The 23,250-nt window shown below is 43.1% G+C and overlaps 1 protein-coding gene across 6 annotated transcripts; it reads right to left on the bottom strand.

Annotated features, from left to right (window-relative positions):
- Positions 1–516: 516 nt before the first annotated feature.
- Positions 517–22,049, bottom strand: DHX57 (DExH-box helicase 57). Of its 6 annotated transcripts, none has more exons than XM_074864221.1 (25): positions 22,007–22,043; positions 21,378–21,585; positions 20,388–20,599; positions 19,571–19,723; positions 19,118–19,288; positions 17,610–18,421; positions 15,959–16,152; positions 15,693–15,814; positions 15,216–15,411; positions 14,354–14,478; positions 13,115–13,248; positions 12,385–12,439; positions 11,433–11,635; positions 10,311–10,427; positions 9,863–9,959; positions 8,404–8,577; positions 7,933–8,133; positions 6,776–7,052; positions 5,516–5,611; positions 5,333–5,416; positions 5,018–5,152; positions 4,156–4,230; positions 3,590–3,724; positions 2,397–2,597; positions 517–2,278 (listed from the first exon to the last, which is right to left on the bottom strand). In XM_074864221.1, the coding sequence occupies exons 2-25, from the start codon at positions 21,432–21,434 to the stop codon at positions 2,135–2,137; spliced, it is 4,170 nt and encodes a 1,389-aa protein (XP_074720322.1). In that variant the 5' UTR covers positions 21,435–21,585; positions 22,007–22,043; the 3' UTR covers positions 517–2,134. The 6 variants fall into 6 exon arrangements, with proteins under 6 accessions (XP_074720322.1, XP_074720323.1, XP_074720321.1 ...); XM_074864222.1 differs by having other exon boundaries at positions 21,378–21,480; XM_074864220.1 differs by having other exon boundaries at positions 21,378–21,660; positions 22,007–22,029.
- Positions 22,050–23,250: the final 1,201 nt, after the last annotated feature.

Here is a 23,250-nt window from a genome sequence, read left to right as displayed (position 1 = left end):
TTTTTTTTTTGAGTATTTATGCCTTAAGGGGAGTATTTTCCCTTAAGGGAAAGTAGAGCTGTTGAATGGACTGGCACGGGTTTCAGGGGCTGAAGGAATTAAGTAACAAAACCCCTGCGCCCCAGTCCCCAAGGCCTGAGGCCTGTTAGTGCCTGTGTAGTTCTGGGAAGTTGCCCTGTTCAGGCAGCTGATGGGGCACTGTTTACAGCAAGAGCTGGTGCTGCAGCCCTGGCTGCTAGAGGTGCACTCACCCTCATCTGTGATGGCATCTATTGAGCTGTGCTTTGTTCCCTTCCCAGATTTGCCCATTCAGCCACTGAGACAAGGCATGATGATGTGTCCAAGGCCTCCCTCTGGTGGGGTGGATGCTGCTAATTCTCACCTGTGACATCAGCAGCTGTCCTTGCCCTCACATTCACTTTGGGATAGCCCAGGTGGAATTTCACATGTACGCGGGGGAAGAGTCATACAGACCCTGCTTGAGCACTAGTTTCCATTTGAAACAGCAGTCCCTGATGGTTGAGAAGTCATTTATTCAAGAGGATACCACTTCTCTGAAAGTGTAGGGAAGTCTGAGGTGAAAAAGGGAATCTGCTCCTGTTTCACCCCACAACCAACCTGAACAGAAACAGTGTTTGCTTACCCATACTGGGGTGGCTGCCAGGCAGACACAGAAGCAAGGCCCTAACAGTCCCACTTCACACAGAGCTAATGGCTGACAACACACAGTACGCCTCTGCAGTGCTTCAATACCGCCCCCCCCAGATTCCTTGGCCTTAACAGTTCTTCAACAAACCTCAGAAAAAAATCCCAGGTGTCCAGATGTGCAGTTACAGGAGTAGGTGCTACTGTTCACCATTAAGTTATGGGAACAGTTCAGCCACCTGCAGTTCAGCATGCCTGCAGAGACCAGCCTACTGCTCTGTTAGCTCAGTCTTAGTGCTCCTGTCACCCTCCTTGTGCAAGGGTGTGGTGCTGTGAAACTGCTTCTACACAGTCAAGTGTGTTTTTTGAAAAATCAAACTAGACCCCAAATGACGTTTGTCACTCTGCTCATCATTCCTCAGCCTGAAGGTTACTTCCAGGCAGGACTAGTGGTGGAGACAGTGTTTACTCTGGTTTTACTATGACAGATGACAGTAATGTTATTTCACTTAAGGCACTTGCTATTATTTGCGATTGGTAGTACCTCAAGCAGCTCAGCTATAGCAATGGTGAAGGGAAGAAGTAACAGTTCATTATTACTGCAGCATTTTGCCACACTCTTGTGTAGCAGCCCATTCCCCAGAAGAGGAGTTTTGGAAGCTTTTAGCCAAAGTGGGACTTTCCTCCAGCTGTGCTGGGTGGCAGGAGGACTCCCACCTCCCAGAGGAGGTTAAAACAGCAATACCATCCACCCAAGGATCTGTTTTCAATGCACTACAGCAGTCCATCCATCTCATCTGTTTCACTTTTTCACAGCGCAGGGGGGCTGGAAAAGCCTGGCTTTCAGGGGAAACGTCCACACTCTGCTGCAGCCTTACACTGTAACCAGAGCCGCCAGCTCTCCAACACGTTACTCCAACTGAGCCGGTACAAATCCATGCTCTTCAAATCCATGTCAGAACCCCCTGATGTGAATCAAAAGGTGCTCACCTTTTTAAGGACTTTGGGTTGAACCGTAAGCAAATTGATCCCTGGTCAGCCAAGACTGACTACCTCAGTAAAGTCTTGGCCAAAATGTAGAAGTGAGCTTAAACCAATTTGGGAGCAGCTTATGATGTCACATGCTGCCTCCAGATATCACCATTACAAGAAGCAGCTAGGTAGCAGGTATTTTTGTGACCAGAAAACACTTTTGCCAGTGTATAGCCTCATGAAAAAACACTTTCTTACTTGGAGGTTTCTATTCCTCCTAGGAGATTTGCCATTTTCCCATTTCCCAGAGTGTACTGTAAGCCACCTTAATTTCAATAAGCGAGCTCTCTGCAAACAAAGGAAAAAAATCCCAAACCCCCAAAACTGGTTGCCAACTTGGTCTTCCAGAGATCAGTGCCATGCTTTGGGACAACAAATACATCAAGACCTTGATGTTATGTGGCCTGTTCTCAGGCAGTAGCAAACAATGAAGTTTTATAGAAAGCTGCTCTCCCCATTACTGCGTGGTCACAAGCTTTACAATCATACCGATGATCCGAGATCCGCGGGGGCACATGCATAAATCCATGCTGGGATTCTTGATTTTATCCTGCAGCAGCTGGTCTAGTTCACAGCGCAGCTCTTTCACCAGCTCAGCCACCTAACACGTGGTAAAGCAAACCCAGAGATGAGTGTAAGGCTCATGAAATGCATCTCCTGCATTTTAAACACATGCACAGCTCTGCAGCGCTCCCACGATCAGCCCTCCTTTTCCTTACCTGGTGAGAAGCAGCCACAAACTGTATCCATCCATCATCAAGAGAAATGACAAATTCTCCCTTCTGCAGCTGCATGTGAACCTGCCCACCGCCAAGCAGGACCAGCGGGTACACGGACACCATACTGCAGTCTCGAATGAACACGCGACTGGTCTTGATTTTCTCATGATACACCAGGTAGGGGCTCTCAAAGTGCCTAGTCTAGAACACGTATACAACATCCTTGTTAAAAAGTGCCACATCTCTTCCGACCTGCTCAGGCAAACAGGGGCCTGCCTGCCTCCTCCACACACCCTTCCCTGCCTCTGCTACAGGTGCAAAGAACAGCAAATGTGCCTAAAATGCACCTGCACGACTACTTTGCCAGTTACCCCTTGCTCCTTCCTGCTTTGCAGTGAGCATGTGAGAAATCAGCTGATTCATCAACTGATGAGGCCCCAAGTTCTCCATTTCATGCTGACATTTTTGTGTGTGCATTTGTTATGCTCTTTCAGAGCAGGAGTGCTGAACAGTTCAAAGCCTTTATAACCCAAATATGTAGTTAATAATGAAAAAAATCACCTTTTAAAAACAATTTATATCCTGGAAAAGCAATGAATCATCAAATATGGAGACAGACTTCATGAGCCAAATATTACCATACATCATGGCAGAGAGAGAAGAGCTCTTATCTAAGTATGAGCTAGCAAGCTGGAAAGGAAATTAACTTCAGAGTTTGAGAACCCATGAAGAAACCAACCAGAGTATGTCCCTGAATTATTTACCAATAAATAATATTTCAGCTGAAGAGACAAAGCCTGGCGAGGGGCAGTGGGGAGAAGTCATCTACATGTATGAAGGTGCTACACACATGGATGAAATCTCAGTCAGTACCGAGATGCAGCCAAGGGGAGCACTGCAACCACAACATTTTTGTGTGCAGCTTTGCAGATGGAGCTTAAGAAAACCTGAACTGGGGGGTTACTGCATCTGCCAGTTCCATGCCAGAGGCTGGCATTTAACTGTGTGCCTAAAAGGACACTCTTAACTCAGGAACACACAATTATTTACAATTCTAACAGGGGACTCTTCAATCATGAAGATTTTTTTAAAAAACATCAGTAGGGACCCTCACTGTAATCTCAACTGCTCAAGAAAAGGTGATTTCTTTTATAGAAAAACCCTCATGCTTTGCAGAAGAAAAGAATCTTGACCTGGTAATTCACAGATGAAGGATGAATGTGAACATAACCATCATTTTTGGTAACGAACTTCAACTCTTCTGCTTTTGGTTGCATTTTGACCACTCCCGTACTGGTCTTTTGGTACTTGCCCTCTGGCTTTTTCACCTGTATGGCAAGATAAAAAGTTATAAAATCTGCTGCACCAGAAAACCTTTTTAACTTACGTTTTAATTTTATCAAAACCAGAAATTCTCAAGTACTAACATGTCAAGCCACTAGAGACAGATATTACACTCCAGGTGCTGTCTAACCCTGACTGCTCATTTGTAACCTTGGCCTTCTAAAAAGCTGTAATTTAAAGTAACTTCTTAAGAACATTTGCTGCTGGCTTCTGTGTGACACTAAAATCAGCCTGTAGGAACAGCAGCAGTCTCAAGCAATACAAACTGGAGCTCAGTGGCTTGGCTCTGACACTATAAGCAGCAAGCTTTGGCAACCTAAGCCAGGCTCAAGGCTGCCACAATCGGCCCAGACTGAAAGCAGGCCGTGTGGATATGCTAGACAGCAGAAGGGAAAATGAAAAAGCATTCTTTTACCTGGACGACATTGGGATACAGTGCAGCACACAACATAGCTGAGATCAGCTTGATGTTCTCTGCGTTTGAATTTGCCTGTGAAATTAATGCATGCATTAGGTATTCTGCAGGTAAGTCTATAAAGGTAAAGCCCTACTTCTGGAATGACAGAATTCCTGAAACTGGTTTACTTTTACAGCTGCACTACTGTGCCTCATAAGGAGAGGACCAGTTACTGCTCCTAAGGTCTCAAGCTAGACCTGGGCTGTCCTTCCCCCACTATCAATGGAGCAAATGGCCACCAACTACCTCAATGCAGTTAGTGTCAAATGTAATTATTCCCTAATGTCTGGCTACAAAGACAGAAAGCAAGCACAAGTTGTCCCAATGCGCAGTGATACTCTAAAACTACCAAATCCTCATCACCTCATCATGTAGCCCTAGGAGATCTCTGGCTCCAGACGTACTGCTTTCCGGAGACTGTCCGCAATGCTGAAATATTTCACTGCCTGCTCTGTAATGTTATTCTGTTCCCAAAATAAGGTTGGCACTAATCCCAACATGCAGGCCAGGTTGTGAGTCACACCCATGCCTTTCCACATGTCAAATCAGCAGTGTTTCACCATCTCAGAGGAGCAGGTTTCAGCTCACTTCCACGTCTGGGACTGTTCTTCCCTGGCACATAAGGCCTCATGCAATCGAGGCTAATACCAGCACGTACAATGTAAGGGGAGGAAGAACATAGCAGGTAAGAGGTGACTTGCCAGTGCGAGATGACAAAGCCAGGCTGTGGCAAGAAGCCCCCTAGTCTATAGCCCACCTGGCACCCATGTCAAATGAGAACTGCAGCATTGTTTTGGAGCAGTGAAATGCTGTGAATTACCTCTTCTCCTGTGGCATCCAACACACCATCGCCTCCTTGGGAGCACTTCTCAATGTCCCTGGCTCTTAATCCCTCTTTCACAAACCCAATGTCAGAAAGCAGTTCTGTGAATTGCCGTTTCAGACTGGCAATTTCCTATGAACAGACAAAGGGTGTTTTTATAAAAGCTTGGGGGTTTGTCCTGTGTATTGAACTAAGCTGCTTTTTTTTCCTTCTCTCTCCAGAGGAGAGTCTTCACCAGTTGCTTATTTTCATCACTAAGACTCTGCCAGTGTCTCAACCAGTCCCCATGCAAGGCCACAAAAACTGACTTACCTGAAGAACTCTTCCTGACAAAAAGTTCTCCCTGCAGTAGTTGTAGCTTGCCTGAGAGCCCTCTTTGATACTTAAATGCCATCCCTAATTGAAAGGATGAGAGGAAACCTTTAATAAAATACTTCAGCTTGAATTTCAAGGACATCACAAACCTCTCAGAGAGGCTACTGAATTTTAGCTCACCTTATAGGCCTGGAGAAGAGCCAGGTAGTCACTGTTTCCTACTGCAAACTCCAACTTCTTTTTGTTTGCTTCTTCCCTTTTATCCCATGGTGACACCTAGGCAGGCAGTAACAGATTAAGCGTGTTCTTCCCCTTACAACTTAGACAAGCCATTGCAAGAGCTGCATGGCACAATCTTTGGTATTTTCACAGCAGCTCACAGGTCAGAATGCAAATACTCTCCACAGATAACAGAAAATATGATGAGGCATTCAGAAATGCCTAGTCAACCGCAGAGCACCTAAGCCCACTGCTCTATCTAACCACAAGAGATCCAAAGGTGAATTTGTGATTGATGAGCTCACACAAAATATTTCATTTTGGGCAGACCTCTCTGCAGATGCAGAATGCCAAGATCCAGGAAAAACACCATGTGACAAAGCAAGTTAATGGAGCTGAATCTCAAATGAGAATGCCTGTAACAGAGAATAGCACAGCAAGTCTAAAATCCACTTGGGTCTGAGAGAGAGAGAAGGCGATAGTAACACAGGACATTCAAAAAGCTGAATTTAAGTTATTCTACATCAGCATATAGAAACTTATAGCACTGTAAGTCAAAATGCTGTAGAAAATGCCCAATAAGCATATAGAAAACCATATGTAATTAAATAACTAGAACATTCTGTTGTCCAATTCTTTCACAACTGTCCTGGATACAAACTATTTGCACTACTAAAAACAGCAATCAGAACTTCAAGAAAGTCTGACTTTTCATTCAAGTTCGTACATTGCAGTAGAAGATTAACAACAGTAAGAGCACTTGTAAGTACAGCAGCTGATTCGAAAAGCCAAAGTGGAAGTGAACACACAACCTGAGATCCAATCTGAACCGCACTCACAGCTAAGACTTGTCAAGTTCACCGTTATCACTGTTTTGTAATTATTTCTAGCTGCTCCTTATATTACCATTTATTTTCAATTTTTACACCGAATTTGAACAAAATAGACTGGCTATAAGTACTTCTTAGTTCAAATTAATATCCACTCTGTTTCTGCTGTTCACTCACAATACAAATAACAATCTTGTTGCTGCTGCATGGTTTTGGTCTTATGCTTCGAACTGGATTTTTTTAATGAGCACTACATTAACATATAAACAACATAGGCTAAAAAGGACAATTAAAATACTCAAGTGTAGTAAGCTGCAAGTTACAACAGCGTTTTGCTGCTGTATGAAAACATACCACTTTCAGAGATGGATGCATGATTAAGAATACTTACAAATGGTGACTTAAAGGCCAGACTGGCTGCTATAGTTAGTGCAGGATCCAGGCAGCGGAAGATGGTGCCAAACAGCATTAACTTGCCAATCCTGACGTCAACAGGCAGAGAAGCCAAGTGATAGCCCAGAGGGGTGAGCTTTTCATCAGGACTTAATGCTCCCAAGTCTTGTAGTCGCATCTTTGATGCTCGCAAAGATTCAGTTCTAGGAGGCTCAATTAGTCGTGATAAGACAGAGTGAAGGCTCTGTGCAGAAAACATCTCCAGAATCTTAATTCTTAAGGAGTGAAAATTTAAAAAAAAAAGAAAGAAAAAAGAAAGAGAGAGGGGGAGGGGGGAGGTTATGGGGTGGGTAAGGGGTGGGGGGGGGAGGAAGGGGGTGAGCGGGGGACGAGGGCCAGAGCGGGGTGGCCAGAGAGAGAGAGAAGGGGAGAGAGAAAGAAAAAAAAAGCAGCTTAGTTCCATACACAGGACAAAACCTCAAGTTTTTATAAAAACAAAATAAAAACCTATAGAAAACATGCATCTAAGAATGTGCTCCGTAGAAGAGGGCCTGTAACGCATATTTCAAGTCAGAAAGCAATGTGAAATTATAGCTGGTAGGCAGTGTACCTCATCCAGCCTCACAGAGTCTGTAAGAACAGATTCCGATTTAGCATACTAGCATTTAAAATAAAAGTTTTTACTGTAAAAAATGATTTGTGTTGTTTCATTTGCTTTTTGTACAAAGGGGTGCACAGTGTACAGCAGGGATAGGAGGGCTTCTTCATTTGCATGATGGTGGTGCCTGATCCAGGCTGTGGCTTTACTGCACTATGCTGCACAGAAACACCGCAGGAGAGTTTACAGCATAAACAGCTACTGCAGGTCTGGAGTACAGGAATGCAACTGCCTTCTCTGATGATGAGAGATCTCAGAGATGTATCTTTTTCCTAGGATCAGATGAGAGCTAAGGAATGTAAAGAAGGACAGGGAGAATTGGTGGAGGGTGTGATTGCGGGGGCTCTGGATGCAGAGGCAAGGTGACTGTAAGATCAAAGCAACCAGTCAACAGTTTTAGATCTTCAGAGCAAGTTTCTTGGTTTCATGATGCAAGAAAACACTGAGGAAACAAAACACATTCGGCTTTTTCAGGCAATACTGGAACAACAGCTCACCTCAGACAAAGCTGCTCCAAGGGCACTCTTTGTATTTCTGGTAACTGCTGGTTTATAAGCTGATGGTTATAGTGATGGCTACTGAAAAGATGAAAGCAGACGCCTGAGGCTACACGGCCTGCTCGCCCTTTCCTTTGCAGAGCGCTGGCCTTGGACACAAATGTGTCTTCCAGACTTTCCATTCCTTTGCTTGGGTCGTATCTACAGGACAGTAAGAAACAGGCTTAGATTCACGAGCGCAGACTGAAAGGCTGGAGGTCAAGCACGCAGATGCTGCCAACTTCTGTATGAACACAATTCCCACCCCTGCTGTTGGATCTGAGTCTAGACTGGTTTCCTCCACCTTGCAGCAGCTTTCTGCAGATCAAGTTCCTCGACGTTTTTCTCAGCTCTTTGGAAAGCTAAAGCATGCAGCTCAAGGCATAGAGCAATTTCCCAGATCACAAAGCCCTGAGGAATGAATCCCAGTACCTTTTCTCTTTCATTTTTCCAGAATCAATCACATAGACCACATCATCAATGGTGACAGATGTTTCTGCAATGTTTGTAGAGATGATGATTTTGATAACTCCTGCAGGAGGCCTGACGAACACAGACTGCTGTTCTTCACTAGATAGTGAAGAATGAAGTGGATAAACAACACACCTGGAAGGACAATATGACAGCACACTCAGTGCATCTCCAGCCTTTTCCCTCTTGTGCCTGCACACACTTTTGCCTCTCTAGTACTAGACACTGTCTACAGCCATTCAAAGCAATACAAAACCAGCAAACCTCTCTGCCATATCACCTTTAAGACACAGAATCATTTAGGTTCAAAAAAGACCCTTAAGATCATCAAGTCCAACCGCTAACCTAACACTGTCAAGTCCACAACTAAACCATGTCCCTAAGTGCCACATCTACACGTCTTTTAAATACATCCAGGGGTGGTGACTCAACCACTTCCCTGGGCAGCCTGTTCTTGATAACCCTTTTGGTGAAGTAATTTTTTCTAATACCCAGTCTAAACCTCCCCTGGCACAACTTGAGGCTGTTTGCTCTGGTCTTATCACTTGCTACTTAGAAGAAGAGACCAACACTCACCTTGCTACAACCTCCTTTCAGGTAGTTGTAGAGAGCGATAAGGTCTCCCCTCAGCCTCCTTTTCTCCAGGCTAAACAACCCTAGTTTCCTCAGCTGCTCCTCATAAGACTTGTGCTCTAGACCCCTCACCAGCATCATTGCTCTTCTCTGGATGCTCTCCAGCACCTCAGTGTCTTTCTTGTAGTGAGGGGCCCAAAATTGAACATGGCATTCAAGGTGTGGCCTCACCAGTGCTGAGTATAGGGGGATGATCACTTTCCTAGTCCTGCTGGCCACGCTATTTCTGATACATGTTCTAAGGGAAGGTGGAGAAGTTTACAGAAGGGAAAGGTCTCAGAATAGAGTTGAGCAAAAATTCTGCCTCTTTTAAAGAGTCTAGAATCTGCCATTTACAATGCCAGACTAGAAGAAAAATCACTCCAGCTAACCTTGCCATGGACATCTGTGTAAAACTGTTTAGACAAGGACATCCAATTACATCTCCATGTAACAATCTAAGGCCAAATGTAACCACAACTGAATGTACCTCAGCAAACATTCTGAAACAGAACAAGGGCTGAGATGAAGTTTTCAACTGTCCACTGGATCATGCAGAGCACAAAATGGAGAACACTCATCAACTTCAACAACTAACCTTCCTGAATTCAGGAGAAAAACTAAAAAGACCAAGCCAATAAGACAGTGGAGAAGGAATTACCCTGACTGGAGTCAAGACCTTCACATCACAAGCTGTCTCACACATTTAATAACCTTTATTTATCCCTGGATAAAGGCAGGCTTTGTGCAGGAAGCTACTCCTTATTTATGGGTAAACACTGATAGTTTTGGAGTTTTTCTGCCTTACCTCTTGCTATGCCTGTTATTAAAAAGAGCATTAGACTGGAGCTGCTCATAAAGCATCTTGATTTCTGCTAGACCAGGCAAAAATATCAACACAGCACCTATATACATAGATTTAAAAAAAGAAAAATTAATCACTCAACAGAAAGGACAGCATGATATTTTATCACTATGCAAATGGCCCAAGTCAAAACTCCAGCTCTGTTTTGCAATTATTCTACAAAAACCACAGGCTGCAACAGTCCATCACCAAAGACTTTCCAAAGTAGACAATTCTCTCACCTTTCCCATCCCATGTATATCAGGGGCTTTGTTACTCAGCTAGAGTTTTATTTTTTTCAAAAATAATCAGTAACTACAGAAACTCTGCATGCAAAACATTAGCTTTGGACTGTCTATAAGCACACCACCTCCACGAACCTATTTTTACCTCTCAAGGACAGTAAAATTACCTGGGGGGTATGAATGTCTGCCAGCAACTATCCACTCCAGCAAGGCTTCAATTAATTCCAGATTAACTTTGTCCAAGTCCATGACAGACATTGTCTTCAACACCGTCTTGTTAACCCCTGGGGAAAAAGAAATAAAACGCACAGTAAGTCCACCTCTTGTAAAAAATACCTGCTGGATGCACTGAACAAGCGTGGCTGAACAACCAACCACACCTTGGTTTAAACAGCATCTGGCTTAGACCAGACAGAGGTAAGCGACTCCATGCATCGTACTTCCCCTTCCATGCTCTCCTCTGTTTCAGCTCTTCCCTTCCTTTCTCATGCCTTACTAGGACTCACACCTGCCCTGTGCACAGCCTAGACCAGGATTCATCCACTAGCAGAATGACATGTGCACGTATTAGTGGGTAAGAGGAGCCGAAAGCCTTCGTATGGCCATTTACAGATACCTCCAGGACTACCTTCTCAAGCTCTCTCTTCCCTCTGCCAATGTTTCTTACGCCAACAAGACACCCAGATTCCCTTATTCTTCTGAGATGGTAACTGTCTAGCAAGAATCTGAAGCTTTTAAGCAATGGCTGTCACTCAATACCACTGTGGAGCTCACCATAAGGGTGTGCAGGGAAGAACTGTTCAGGACTAAGCACAAGGAGGATTTTGATGATGACAGAGTAGGCAGTTCATAGAAAGAAATTAAGCCATTCACAGACTGACTAAATTTTTCAAGGAAGGCTTGTCATGCTGACGTGACCTCCTTGAAGCGGGCAGATACATGCTGTGCTTTAAGTAAAGCTGCTCCAGGAAGAACAGACACAGCAAAGAGGATAGAATTAACAAGGCATCTGAAAAGGGATGTAAACCGATAGCAGCTGAAAACTGTCCATCTTCAGATGCTAAGAACTGTTTTCAGTCAAGATGTTTGTTTGTGTTTAAGAGAACAATGGTGTGTGTTTCGTTTTTTTTTTAAGCTGGCAGGTTTCTGACCTCATCTAGAAGTAGTGACCTGACTAACTTCAAAACTGAATGATATACACGCATTCAAGATATAACATTATATGCTAACATACCATCTTGGCTGGCATATGTTACATGCCAATTTATTAGATTTAAAAAGGAGCTCACCTTTATATCGTGTAAGGAGCTGCTTCAAAGTTAATTTTTGGTCTGGGTCTGAATCTCTGACAACTGTGTCAGTGCCTTCCAGAATGCCAGCACGTCTCAGGTCCTCCTCTACTTCTTCAAATGCAGTTCTTTTCTGTCTCCCATTCTGCTTGTTTTCTTGCTTTGTCTTGCGCCTGTAGGGACTACTGTCCTCTAAAACATACCTGAACAGCAGAAGAACATTTAGTGGCATAGAAAGCAGTCTAACAGTCTCCTTCTAATAATTAGCTACAGAGATAGGGTATCAAAAGTATTTATATATAAATCTGAGAGAAACTTTGTATAAGTGGGTTGCAAAACCATAGACAGTATCGAGGTCAAGGTGTCCTTCCATACTGGGATGTTAGTCTTTAAAAGCTGTCATGTAAAAGACTAGGACTACAAACTTGATCTTGACAGCTAAGCAGGCAGCTCAAAGCAACAACCCGCAAGTAATTTACAATAGCTGATCAATTTATTATTTGGAATATCTGAGCTGCTGCGACTCTACAGTAACTACAAATGGTAACAGGAATCTGCAGCCCTGCTGCAAGGTAGGGCTTACAAAAAGGAATTGTTTGGTATCCTGCATTTTTCACCTTCAGTGATGAAATCTACCTTCAAATGTATTTTGCTTGCCACTGTCTAACCACCACTGAAACAAGGAAAGCACAAGCACCAACAAACTCTTCATGGCAAAGTGACTTATGTGGTATCTAATGCAGAAAGGCTTGTTTTGGCATGAGATCCTAGACGCCACTGCAGAGTAAGTATTGTTTAAAGTCAGTGCTTTAGTAAACTCTAAGATTGCAGGTGATGGGGAGATTCGAGAGGATTTAATTTTTAAATCTATGTACAGAACTACTGCAGTCTCAAGGTCAATAGTGCAGCCTCAAAGGTCAAATACATCTGAGAATGATTGGCAATTTCATACCTTGTCATTGCAATCACATCTTCCAGAAAAAACTGATCCACAGGGAATGTTCGACCTAAAGGAAACATGAGAATAAATCTACATGCCACACAACATGCAGAAAAGAAGAAAAAGACAGAAGATGGTTATCATTTCACACAGGTTATTATGTCATACACTGGCTTCACAGCTCTCATCTATACTGCACTCTTCACAATTTCTGTCGAGGAGAAACAGTGGATGTTTTCCATGCATGGTTTGGCAACATGCACGTACACAGTCACAGAAGGGCTGACACACTTACAGGAACACACCCGTGAGGCTACGTGTTTCTGTCATGATCCATGTAATAACTTAGCAATTTAAAAGGCACATTTGGCTAAATGTGTACACATCCAGCTGAATCCTCTCACTGCTTCTTTTTCACAAGGACAGAGAATAGTCTTCAGCTGTGGTGAAACTAGCTCAGGGAACCACGTCATGCACGCCATGTCATTTTTGTCTTCTGGGGAAGGAAATTCTGCTGGTACAGACACAACACAAAAAAGGCTCCATTTCCAGTCTTTCCTAAATCTCATTGGCCTTTCCTTCTAAGCCCTTGGAATCACAGTTCTTGTATAAATCCTGATCTTGCCACTTTGCAAATTAGCCCCTTACACTTGAATTGAAAAACACTTTGCAAGCAGAAATACTGAAAACAAATCCCTAAAACAACGAATGTGACAAGATAATAAAAATGAATGGTTTTCACCTGGTATGTTAATAATTGGACAGGAGTGAAAGTATTGAGAAAAAAGCTCTGCATTCAAGGTGGCACTCATTAGTATAATGCGCAGGTCTGGCCTCTGAACCATTATATCCTTCAAAACCAGCAGCAAGAAGTCACTAAACAAAACAAGCAAAAAGACATTTGAATTTCTTTAGCGTTAACTTTCAGTCTCTTTTTTCCCTCCCCATTCTGTCCATCTTCCTGGTGTTTTCAATAGCATGGTGATATCATCACAGAAGCATGAGCTTCGCAGGATGGCTGGAGGCTAACAATGCAGTAAATTAATGGAAGGCAATCTGCTTACTTTTTGGTTGTCACTTACTAGAGTGTTGGGATTACTTGGCAAACTCATTTAAGCTCTAGCTACCTTATAAATTAATTACATTAATGACAGCACAAGAACCAATTAACTCAAAGTAACAGATGAGTCCTTTTTGCTCCTCTTTCTCACTGGAAGAGTTATTCAAACTTACACTCTTCCCCGCTCACTGTATTCTTCCCTACATATTTATAGCTTTTGTGGCATGCCTAGAAAACTGGCTTGAAGTGATTTTGGATTCGAAAGAGGAAGAATCCTTGAGAGATACAAGGCCTTTTATGAGGCTAAAACATAATCTGAGGTGTAGAATAATGGTTCACAGTCAAAGCCTCATGTAAACCCACTGCATTGCAGTCTTTCACAAGGAAAACATCAAAGAAAAGGATCCTTGCCACTTAGTTTACAAAGATACTGACAGACATTATCTTTTGCCTGGCATCAGCAGGTACACAGGGTAAATCTGCAGGAAGCTGGAGCAGGATAGGATGCTCATGCAGGAAATAAACATGAGCACTTGCCCCTTGCAGGTGCTTTGCTGAAGCAAAAAAATCCTGCATCAGGAGAAATAATTCCCAAAAGGGCATGTGAAGAATTAGGTAAAAGCTGAAATAAGGGTAGAGTAAGAACCAGAGAACTGCGGTAAAAAAGTTACTTAACCCTCCAGCCCCATCCAATGCAATGTGATTGCAGATTGGAGGCATAAAGAGAAACATGCTTTCTCTGTAAGCTGCTGCAACACAACTTCCTACTGCCCAAAGGCAAGAATCTAAAACCAGACTCCTTCCACCATCCCATGTTACTGGCACAGGATCAACAAGTCTGACTTCAGTTACTTGCACCTTAGCCACCTTTATCATTCTGACTGTTTCTTCATTTTGCTTACAGGATAAGAGATTATTTACCTTTCTTCCGTTCTTTCATGAACTTCATCAACAATAACATGTGTGATTCCCTGCAAAGTCAGATCTCCTTCCAGCCTTCTCAACAGCACACCGGTAGTGCAGTACAAGAGTCTGGTAGCTGAGGACTTGAACGGTAAGACAAAGCATTCAGTTGACTTTGTGCAACAACACAGTGCAAAGAGAGTATGTGCTGCTGTAAAGCATTTGGTCTCAGCTGAGTACCAGGTTTGACAGAAAGGGAACAAGCTGAACGATTTTTCGTTCCTGCTTAAAACTTGAGAACACCTGCTTCTTACCAAGTGGCATTGCTAACTATAAGGGATAAACAACAAATTTGAACTGTTTTTCCCGTGGAAGTTGCTTTCTGATAAACAACTCAGATCTCTGTTCCTAGAAAGATTTAGTGAATCTCTTTAACATAGTTCTTGGAAAAAGCAATCAGCTGCAACATAAAATTTCACTTCCAAGACAGCAGTTTGAATTCAACCCCCCTTCCGGCTGACTGAAGCTGTACCCTTCAATCTCCACTTGGGAGACAAATGGGAATGGGAGATGAGTGGAAATTAAGTCAGTAGCCTTCCAGAAGATAGAAGTATTACACATACTCTCAGACTCCTTCACCTGTCTCAACAGAAAGCAGAAGTACAAGACATAGTACTGCACTCTCATTCTGTAAAGTGGACTGTGCAACTCGAGATGAAATAAAATACAGACTGTATTTCATAATGTAACAAAATATTGGTGATACAGGCTTGCTTATCTCACTATATGGCAGATATAGGGCAGAAATTCTGTATGCTAGAGAAGCACTAAGCACATTTTAATAGAACTAAATGAAAACCAACAAGCAAAGCATATATACCTTTACACTTTCTAGACGGATCTGATATCCAACAGTGAGTCCAATCCTTTCTGTTCTTTCTTTGGCTACACGTTCAGCCACAGAAATGGCAGAGATCCTGCGAGGCTGAGTGCAGATGATGTTTGCAACTCTGCTTGGAGATCCTTGCAATGAACCATCCAAAATAAACTGAGGAATCTGAGTGGTTTTCCCACACCTGCATAACAAAGTCAGGGATTAATTAAAAAAAACCCACAAACCCAACACCTTCCATCCACGTAAACTGACTGCATTCCACTTGGAATTTGCGTTGTTTCATTAGTGTGATCCTTCACATGAAATTAGTCTAGGACTGCTGTCACTGGTCACAGATGGACCTCGACCCTAACCTTTTCAGGACATGGACACATATTTCACATTCTTCTGTGTATACTTATATATATACAGTATAGTATACTGTGTATACTATAAAGTCTGTATGTGCAATCACACTCTTACCCCGTCATGCCGCTCACAACAAGAACTTGGTGGGTCTCCAGCAAGTCAAGAATGGTTTCTCTCTCTTGCCATGCAGGGAGCTTCTGTCTTTCATACAACATGGACTGGAAGTGCCTAGAAGACTGATGCACAAAAGCAGACAGAATGGCAGTAAGAACAAACACCACTGGAGTGGAACAGAACCATTTGAAACAGCAACCTGTGGCTTAAATATTTGTTTCTCTAAAGTAAGCGCAAAACCAGATATTCTGTTCTGTACATTATACCTTTTTCAGTCGAAACTGCGTGCAGATTTTAACATTTTCATTATACAGAGACTTTGCCTGCACATCATATCTTTTGGAAAGCTTTTTCTTGAGGTTCACATAGCTCTCATTCTCCACCACAACTTGATCAGGCTCATCTTCCTCCTCCTCTTCTGCCACCTCCTCTTCTTCCTGAGGCTCTGACACTGTTGAGGCTTGAGACAGAGAATGTACAGTTAGGTATTCTTCTTACTAAGGAAAAGGACATCATCGGCACTGCAGAAGAGACACACATGTTCCAGGAGCATTGTCAACAAAGAACCTTGTTAGGCTGGAGCTGAGGGTCTGCAGGACTGTTTTTGACATGCATTTAGTTCAACACTACCAGCAAATCTCCCCTCACCACATCAAACCACAACCTCTCCAGGTCCAACCCACTTGTTACTACCCCTGCACCAGCTGTGCTCTGCAACACCATGGTCTGGGTTGCCACGTGCTGAACCAGACTGGTAACTGGTTTGCCTTCCTGAACGCTTTTCATGTGTCTCATCTCCCCTCTCCAATTCACCACACAACCACTTCTATAGAGCCCAAGACTGTGACAGCAGTACCAGCTTAAATGAATTAAAACTACACTGTAACATTAAGTGTTAAGCCACTACCAAGTACTTTTAAACCAAGTCTGAAACTGGACCAGGTACTTTGGTGCCTACTGCCTATCAGCTGAAGTGGGATTTGCTCAGACAGTAAACTAGCCCTTGAAAGTTTTAAGGCTATATTTATCTAAACCAGGTATTTCATAACATAAGGAAGATTTTATAACACAAGAAAGATTATTTGAAATCTCTTGATTTCAACTTCTGGAACAGTGCTGTCTTTCTGTGGACCTGTTAAAAAAATTGAATAATTTGTTTTACTATAACAAAAAATAGGTTGTCACTATTTAGGCGCTCTAAAATGTGATGCAGTTGTTCTTGAAAACTCTCTTGAAGAAAGTTTGCCTTAGATAAAACAGTTTTGGAATTGAGAGCTTGAAGGTCATCTATGCCATGGAGTTGATGTCACCCTGCCATAACTGACAGTCCCAACTCTCCCCCTGTGAAATCAGCCTAGTCGCACTTGCGTGCAAAAAACGGGATGATACCTTGAACAACATTCTAGAATTGCTTGCAACATTTACTTAGCCTTAAATCCACCTTTACAAAATTAATTTTGAGGAGGGGTTGGTAATTTTAAGTAATTTTTTTTTTAAAAAAAGATGTTTCTGAACTGATGAGAAGCAGATGCAGCAAAGCTTGCAAACAACGTTCCCCATTCCCTTCCAAGCACACTTCTCTGGTCAGTTTTGGTGAGCTCACACCACATTTCTCAATGGCTTTTTATTGATTGGGAATAGGCATCGCTTTCTCTGTGCTCCTATAACTCAGTTCTTGCTCTGTGCTCCTTTAACTCGGTTCTTGCCAGCAGAAAACCTCTCTGCTGCAGCTTTATCATGGAAGGGACTTCCTGAGGCACAGACAGATTATGGATCTGGCTCACCCCATGACCTTAGTCTCCAGAAACAGAGTTGGAACAGACACCTAAATTGGGTTCTCTGCCTTCTTTTTTTTTTTTTTTTTAAATCTTTTTGACCATTCTTAGCCCAGAAATTGTAGAGGGAAATTTGGTGTACCTTCAGACATTTGACTTGAACCAGACGTACTCTTTGTCTGCAGCTTTACTGAAGGTGTTGCCAGCAGGGACATAGGAGGAACACTGTACTTGTGATGAGTATTTTTAAGTAACTCGCTTATTTCAGATTCATCTTCTAAGCAAGTCACTAAGGTGTATACCACTGGTTCATTAGACTCTGCAGCTATCAAGGCCTTTCCAAAGAGGAATTCAGCAATGTGTAAACGACAAGCAAGAGGTAGATTCTCATCAGTGGAATAAAATGCCACAAGAGGTGCCTGAAGTGGATACTTATTTGCTTCAGGAAATCTTACTTCAAGTTCATATAAAGGACCATCACTTTTAGGTCTGAGATAAGCATCATCTACAGAGTTCCTGGCTGGTTTCAGTGGGTGGTTTGGAGGGAATTCATGTCCAAATCTGCATTTTGAACCAAACCTGCAGCCTCCTTGGACATAAAATTTACATATTTCCTTTGAAGTCTGCTTTGTTCCATCGGTAGTACAAACACCCTTTTGTTTAGATTTGCTGAGCCTGTTTGCTAGGCACTCCAATTCCAAAGTAAAAGTCCAAACACGGTTTTGAATTCTTTCTACAAATTTTTCTCCGTAGATTGACCGGAGGGCAAAAGCCTCCTCTTGTCTCTGTTCTAAACATTCTTCTCGACTGGCTTCAGCAGCTGTTGCAGAAACCTGCATCTTCTCTCCATAGCTTTCAGTAAAGCACTGCAATAGCAAATACTCCAATGATGCCCCAATATTACCATTGCAGGATCTCAGTACTGTCCTACAACGCTCACTGTCAAAACCATACCTGCAACAAAACAGAGACAACATGGCAACAAATGAGTGACAGATTTGTATGAAGCAAAATAACCACAGATTTGCTTGATTAGGCTTACAGATACTATTACTACTATTGGGGTAAAAACAAAACCACACCAAAATATTTATGCTATTTCAAAGGATGGTGGTAGGCAGTACTTTGGAGTCTGTGAATAATAGTTTATATGGCAACTAATTTGTCACCTTATAAACAACAGACTATCTCACACCTCAGAATGTAGCACATTACAAGATTAGATATAAATTAAACTCTTCAGAAAAAGCTGAGTCCTCTCACATATAAAACACTCCCAAAGCAAAAACAGTTAATAAATGCTCATATCCAAGCAAAATGGATGAACACTTAAAAGGTTTTGAAACATTACCTACCTGGAAGAATCATGCATATAACAGCAATGCTCCCTGAGTTTTCCCAATATCAATTTCATTGTCTTGGAGAAAGAACTGAAAACTTCACTGAAAAAGGGCTGGAGTGACTTATTTTCATAAAACCATTATTTTAAATTCATCTAGTTGAGGATTAAATTTGTAGGAGATACAAACTTATCAGTACCGCACACAGAACTTCCCTGGAGTCAAGAGGAAGTCCAAACACTGAGGGCTTACAGTATCAAGACTAGTGATTTACCTCTTCAGACACAAATTATTCACTGAAAAGCATCACCTGGAGAGTTTGTGCACAGCAAATGAAGACACTTCACTTTCCACAATTCTCTGCTCAGCTGGCTCCGTAGATGACCTTGGTATTATGTCAGAAAATTCCTGATCTGTTGACCAGCACTGTTCATCATCAAGGTAATCAGGTTCGTCATCATCTTCACCGGAAACAGCTACTCTGATAAAACAAGTTACCAAATTAAAATGAAACAAAATTATGCTGTTGAGTAGACACAAAACACTGCCTCTGCAGTTTTAAATCCTCCATTTAAATGGAGGATTCTGCTACCCCTTTCCCAGAGTTAATATTGTAGAAGAACAAAGCAGACTCAAAACCACGGGATTTGAGATCAAATTAAAAGTTAAGGGAAAAAAGATTACTGTTTTCATTTCTAACAGTGTGCCTGTTCAAGCATGCTCATTGAGAAGAGCTAGAAGTAGTGCCTCCATTTAAACTAACTCTGATTCAGGAGCCAGCTCCTGCCCTTGAAGCTCTTGAAGTAGTTCTTTCACTCTTCTCTGATTCTCTGATGTCATATGTATGGTCTGCAGAGGCATTCTTGCTTCAGATCTCTGTTTCGTTTGCCCTCCTCTTCTGGCAGGGGCATTTGATCTAAAAATTAAAATAGAACACAACAATGACTTATTTGCCTGGCTCAAATGATCTTGACTGTATTAGGATGTGTTAGGACCCAACCTTGTAATTCAAAACAGGAAAACCAAAATAAGACAAGTCCATCACCTAAGGATTATTCAGTTGGGTTCATTCTTATGGGACCAGGACGTGTGTGTCTATATCCGTGGACACACACACATATGCATATAGGTATATTATCCTATGTCAAATCCAAAGCGATTTAATAAACACTTTGGTAGGTTCTGAGACTACAGTACAACCATGTACTTCTAAGCTAGACTGGTCAGAATAAATTCAGGATACTAAATTCATTCTAAACTGCTTATTTTCTATGGCCCAGCTTCTGCTTTGTAATACACAAAAAATAATATCCTGTGATTACTAGCATTTTCTGATCAAAGATGTTCTGAAATTACTTTATGATCAAAAAAGAAAATCAGAGGTTCTAATCTTTTTTTAAAAACCCACTTTCCTAGCTATGTTAAATATGTTAATCAAAAAAGACATGTAAAAACTGTTTCACACTGAAACACCTTCATCACCCCCCTTCATTCTTCTGTATATTCAAAGATGTCCAAAAGCCAGCCATAAAGTATCCCAAACATCTCTATGTCAAATCACCCCAAATTAACAGAAAGACCTGGATTCCAGCCTTGGTTCCTCAAAGAGACAAAAGTCATCTCCATCGTCCCAAATTTTGTTTGAACATTTCCTATTTCCACCAAGATGAGACTTGTTTGAATGGCCACTGCTGACTCCTCCTCCTTTCCCTTTTCCTCTTCCTCCTCTCCCTCTTCCTTCTCCTCTGTTGGGCTTTCCTCTTTTCCTCCCTGCTGAATTCATGTTCTCTTGCTGAGGAAGGGAAAAAAGTACCCCTTAGTTATGAAGATGATTTAGCACATTGCAAATGTCTGAGCATTATTTGAACATTACATTATTTGTTTTCCCATGTGACAAGAGAAGATACCCTCTCAAACTGCAGTTTATTATCTGTATGTTGGTGTATTTGTATGCACCTGAAGCAAAGCACATTCTTCTAGAACACTGTTACACAAGTTCTGTGGTTTTAGAAAAGTAATATTCCTCACAGCTGTTCAACCAAAACTGCAGGATCTCTAGCAAAAGGATGAGCCTATCAGCAGTGCTGCCCAGTCTGGGAGCTCCAGTTCTGCCACTCTGATGGAATTTTCTTGCACATGGGAGCTCAAACGACAAACCTTCAGGGGAACTTTCACAACAGAAAGCAACCTGTGCCCCGTCACTTTTTGACTTGGGAGTTTGCAAGGCTGAGAGTAAAAGGCTGAAGGGGAGCCGAAGCCAAAGATACAGTTTGTTTCCACATTAACCTGCTCCTGACCCATTCCCTTCTGCAAGGAGCTGCCCAGATGGCTGTGTGCTCTGTGGAGCCTGTGCAGGGGAGTGATTAGGGACCTGTCTTAGAAAACAGAAGCCCTCCTTTCTTTTGCACAGCAGGATCTTCACCAGTTTTGACACAAGCCCATTAGTATTAAGCAGTTGTCAGTGACAGAATGGCCCAACATAACACATGACCTAACATCATGCTCCTGCAAATGGAAAGCTATTGCAGGGACAGGTGAGCAGCTGTGGCGGTCTAGCAGGAGCTTATTACCTGGATCTCTGCAATGGCACCTCCCGAGCCAGGACAACAACTGATGTAGCCATGCATGAGTAACAGCCCAAGTGAGGGCTTGGAGACCAGAAACAATCTGGGGCTTGGAAAGAAGCAAACTTCCTTTTTTTTGTGGCAGTCCTCCCCACTGGAGCTCCACGAGGACTGGACAGGCTCTAACAGACAAGCTGACCCCACTCGGAGCAGCCTGGCAGAAGTGAGGGAGGCTCAGAGGGTGAGCACGGCAGGCGGACACAGGCACTTGCAGCCATCCCGTCGGACACTGTCACATGGGGTCTGTGCGTCCGTCCCCTCCACACGCAGCACAGAACAGCCCCGCTCCCTGGCTCAGCACCTCCCCGTGCCCCCCGCCTCGCAGACCTCCCAAGGGTGTCTGGTCACCAGCACCCCCACAAGCACCGTGGTGGTCACACGGGGATCCCCCAAACCTCCTCTGCTGGCCCTGCCCTTCCCTCACCGCAGGGTCCCCGTCCCGTTCCCTCCCGCCCATGTTCCCAGGACCCCATCCCCTGCCCACAGACCCCTGCGCGCCCCCTCCCTCCCCACGGCGCCATTACGCCCTCCTGGGACCTACCCCGCACCCCTTCAACACCCAGGGCCTCCCCCACCTCTCCGCTCCGCGCCGGCCCGGCTCACCGCCCCTTGACCCGGAAGTTCCGGGTTTCCTCTTCCGGGTCATCGACCTCCCTAGCAACCTCCTACACTTCCGCCTGGCAACCACGGGAGGTAACACTTCCTCCGCCCGGCCGACCCGCACCCTTTATACTGTTGTCTCAAAACCAGGGTTCTTCACTCAACGTGTGAAGAGTCAATTCACAGAGTCGAGGTATTTGTATTTATTACAGTTCAGCGCAGAAGAGGGTGCTGGGCATCTAAAGTGGCCAGCACACCGAGTTAAAAACACCATATTTATCTGGTTCTGAACACACAAATACACGCCTCTGTATATAGCTATCCATTAGTATTTTATCACAATATCATCTATTGGCTAATTTTATTCCTCACTTTCATTTAACGACACAGTATCTACCTATTAATGTATGCGTGCTCAAAGGGTGAGGGGCTTCATGATGTGGTGGGTAACAAGTTATAGAGGTCTGGTTTCCATATTATAATGTGCTAAGTTCACTTAACACAAAAATAGGTACTTTCTACATCATGGTTTCAGATTACCATTCTGTTGGTCATAAAGCTTAATAATACAATAGTTCTATCCCGGAACTAAGCAACCAAAAATTCATTTATAGCAATAGTGATCCTGGTTACAAAACAAAATTTAGATGCTGAGCTGCAGGTCGTATGAGAAATGCTGCTTTTTTGTCTTTTGCTAAGTTTTGCTCTTTTATCCTTTTACAACAACACAGTTCCCCGCAGACAGGACTGACAGCTTCCCTATAAAGAATGGCACACTCAAGCAGCACACTAATAAATATGTGTGGTTTCAAGCTGCTGTGTATTTGAAGATACATATAATTGAATTTCAGCCAACAGCTGTAACAGTGACACCAGTTGTTTCTTTCTCAACAGATGCTGTGGTTTTAAAAGTGTCTTTCATATTCCCAACTTGTCTTTACACATGTATGGCAAGAAAATCTTGGTAGGTACTAATTCCTTTTGAGAAATTGAGTGGGATTAAAACAGAGGAAATTTATACCAGTTTCAGGGTGAGGATTACATAAACAACAAGTGACCCTGAAGCTATGCAGCTGAGATGGAGAGGCCCCTCTGGAGATTGCCAGTCCCTTGCACATGCAGGGTCACCCATGATGGCTGCCCTGGACCACATCCCATCGGGAGGTCTTGAATATCTCCATGGATGGAGACTCTGCAACCCCTCTGGGCAACTTGTGAC

The sequence above is a fragment of the Strix uralensis genome, chromosome 3 (genome assembly GCF_047716275.1).
Source record: "Strix uralensis isolate ZFMK-TIS-50842 chromosome 3, bStrUra1, whole genome shotgun sequence".
Taxonomy (NCBI): domain Eukaryota; kingdom Metazoa; phylum Chordata; class Aves; order Strigiformes; family Strigidae; genus Strix; species Strix uralensis.
This window is presented reverse-complemented; position numbering and strand designations above follow the sequence as displayed.

Excerpts from the sequence above, each read along its gene's own strand:
- DHX57 (XM_074864221.1), bottom strand. The coding sequence starts at position 21,434 with ATGCATGGCTACATCAGTTGTTGTCCTGGCTCGGGAGGTGCCATTGCA. Across the intron at positions 18,422-19,117 it reads GCTGTGCACAAACTCTCCAG|GTATGGTTTTGACAGTGAGC; the intron begins GTGATGCTTTTC and ends GTTTTGTTGCAG. Across the intron at positions 2,279-2,396 it reads TTGTGGCTGCTTCTCACCAG|GTGGCTGAGCTGGTGAAAGA; the intron begins GTAAGGAAAAGG and ends ACCACGTGTTAG.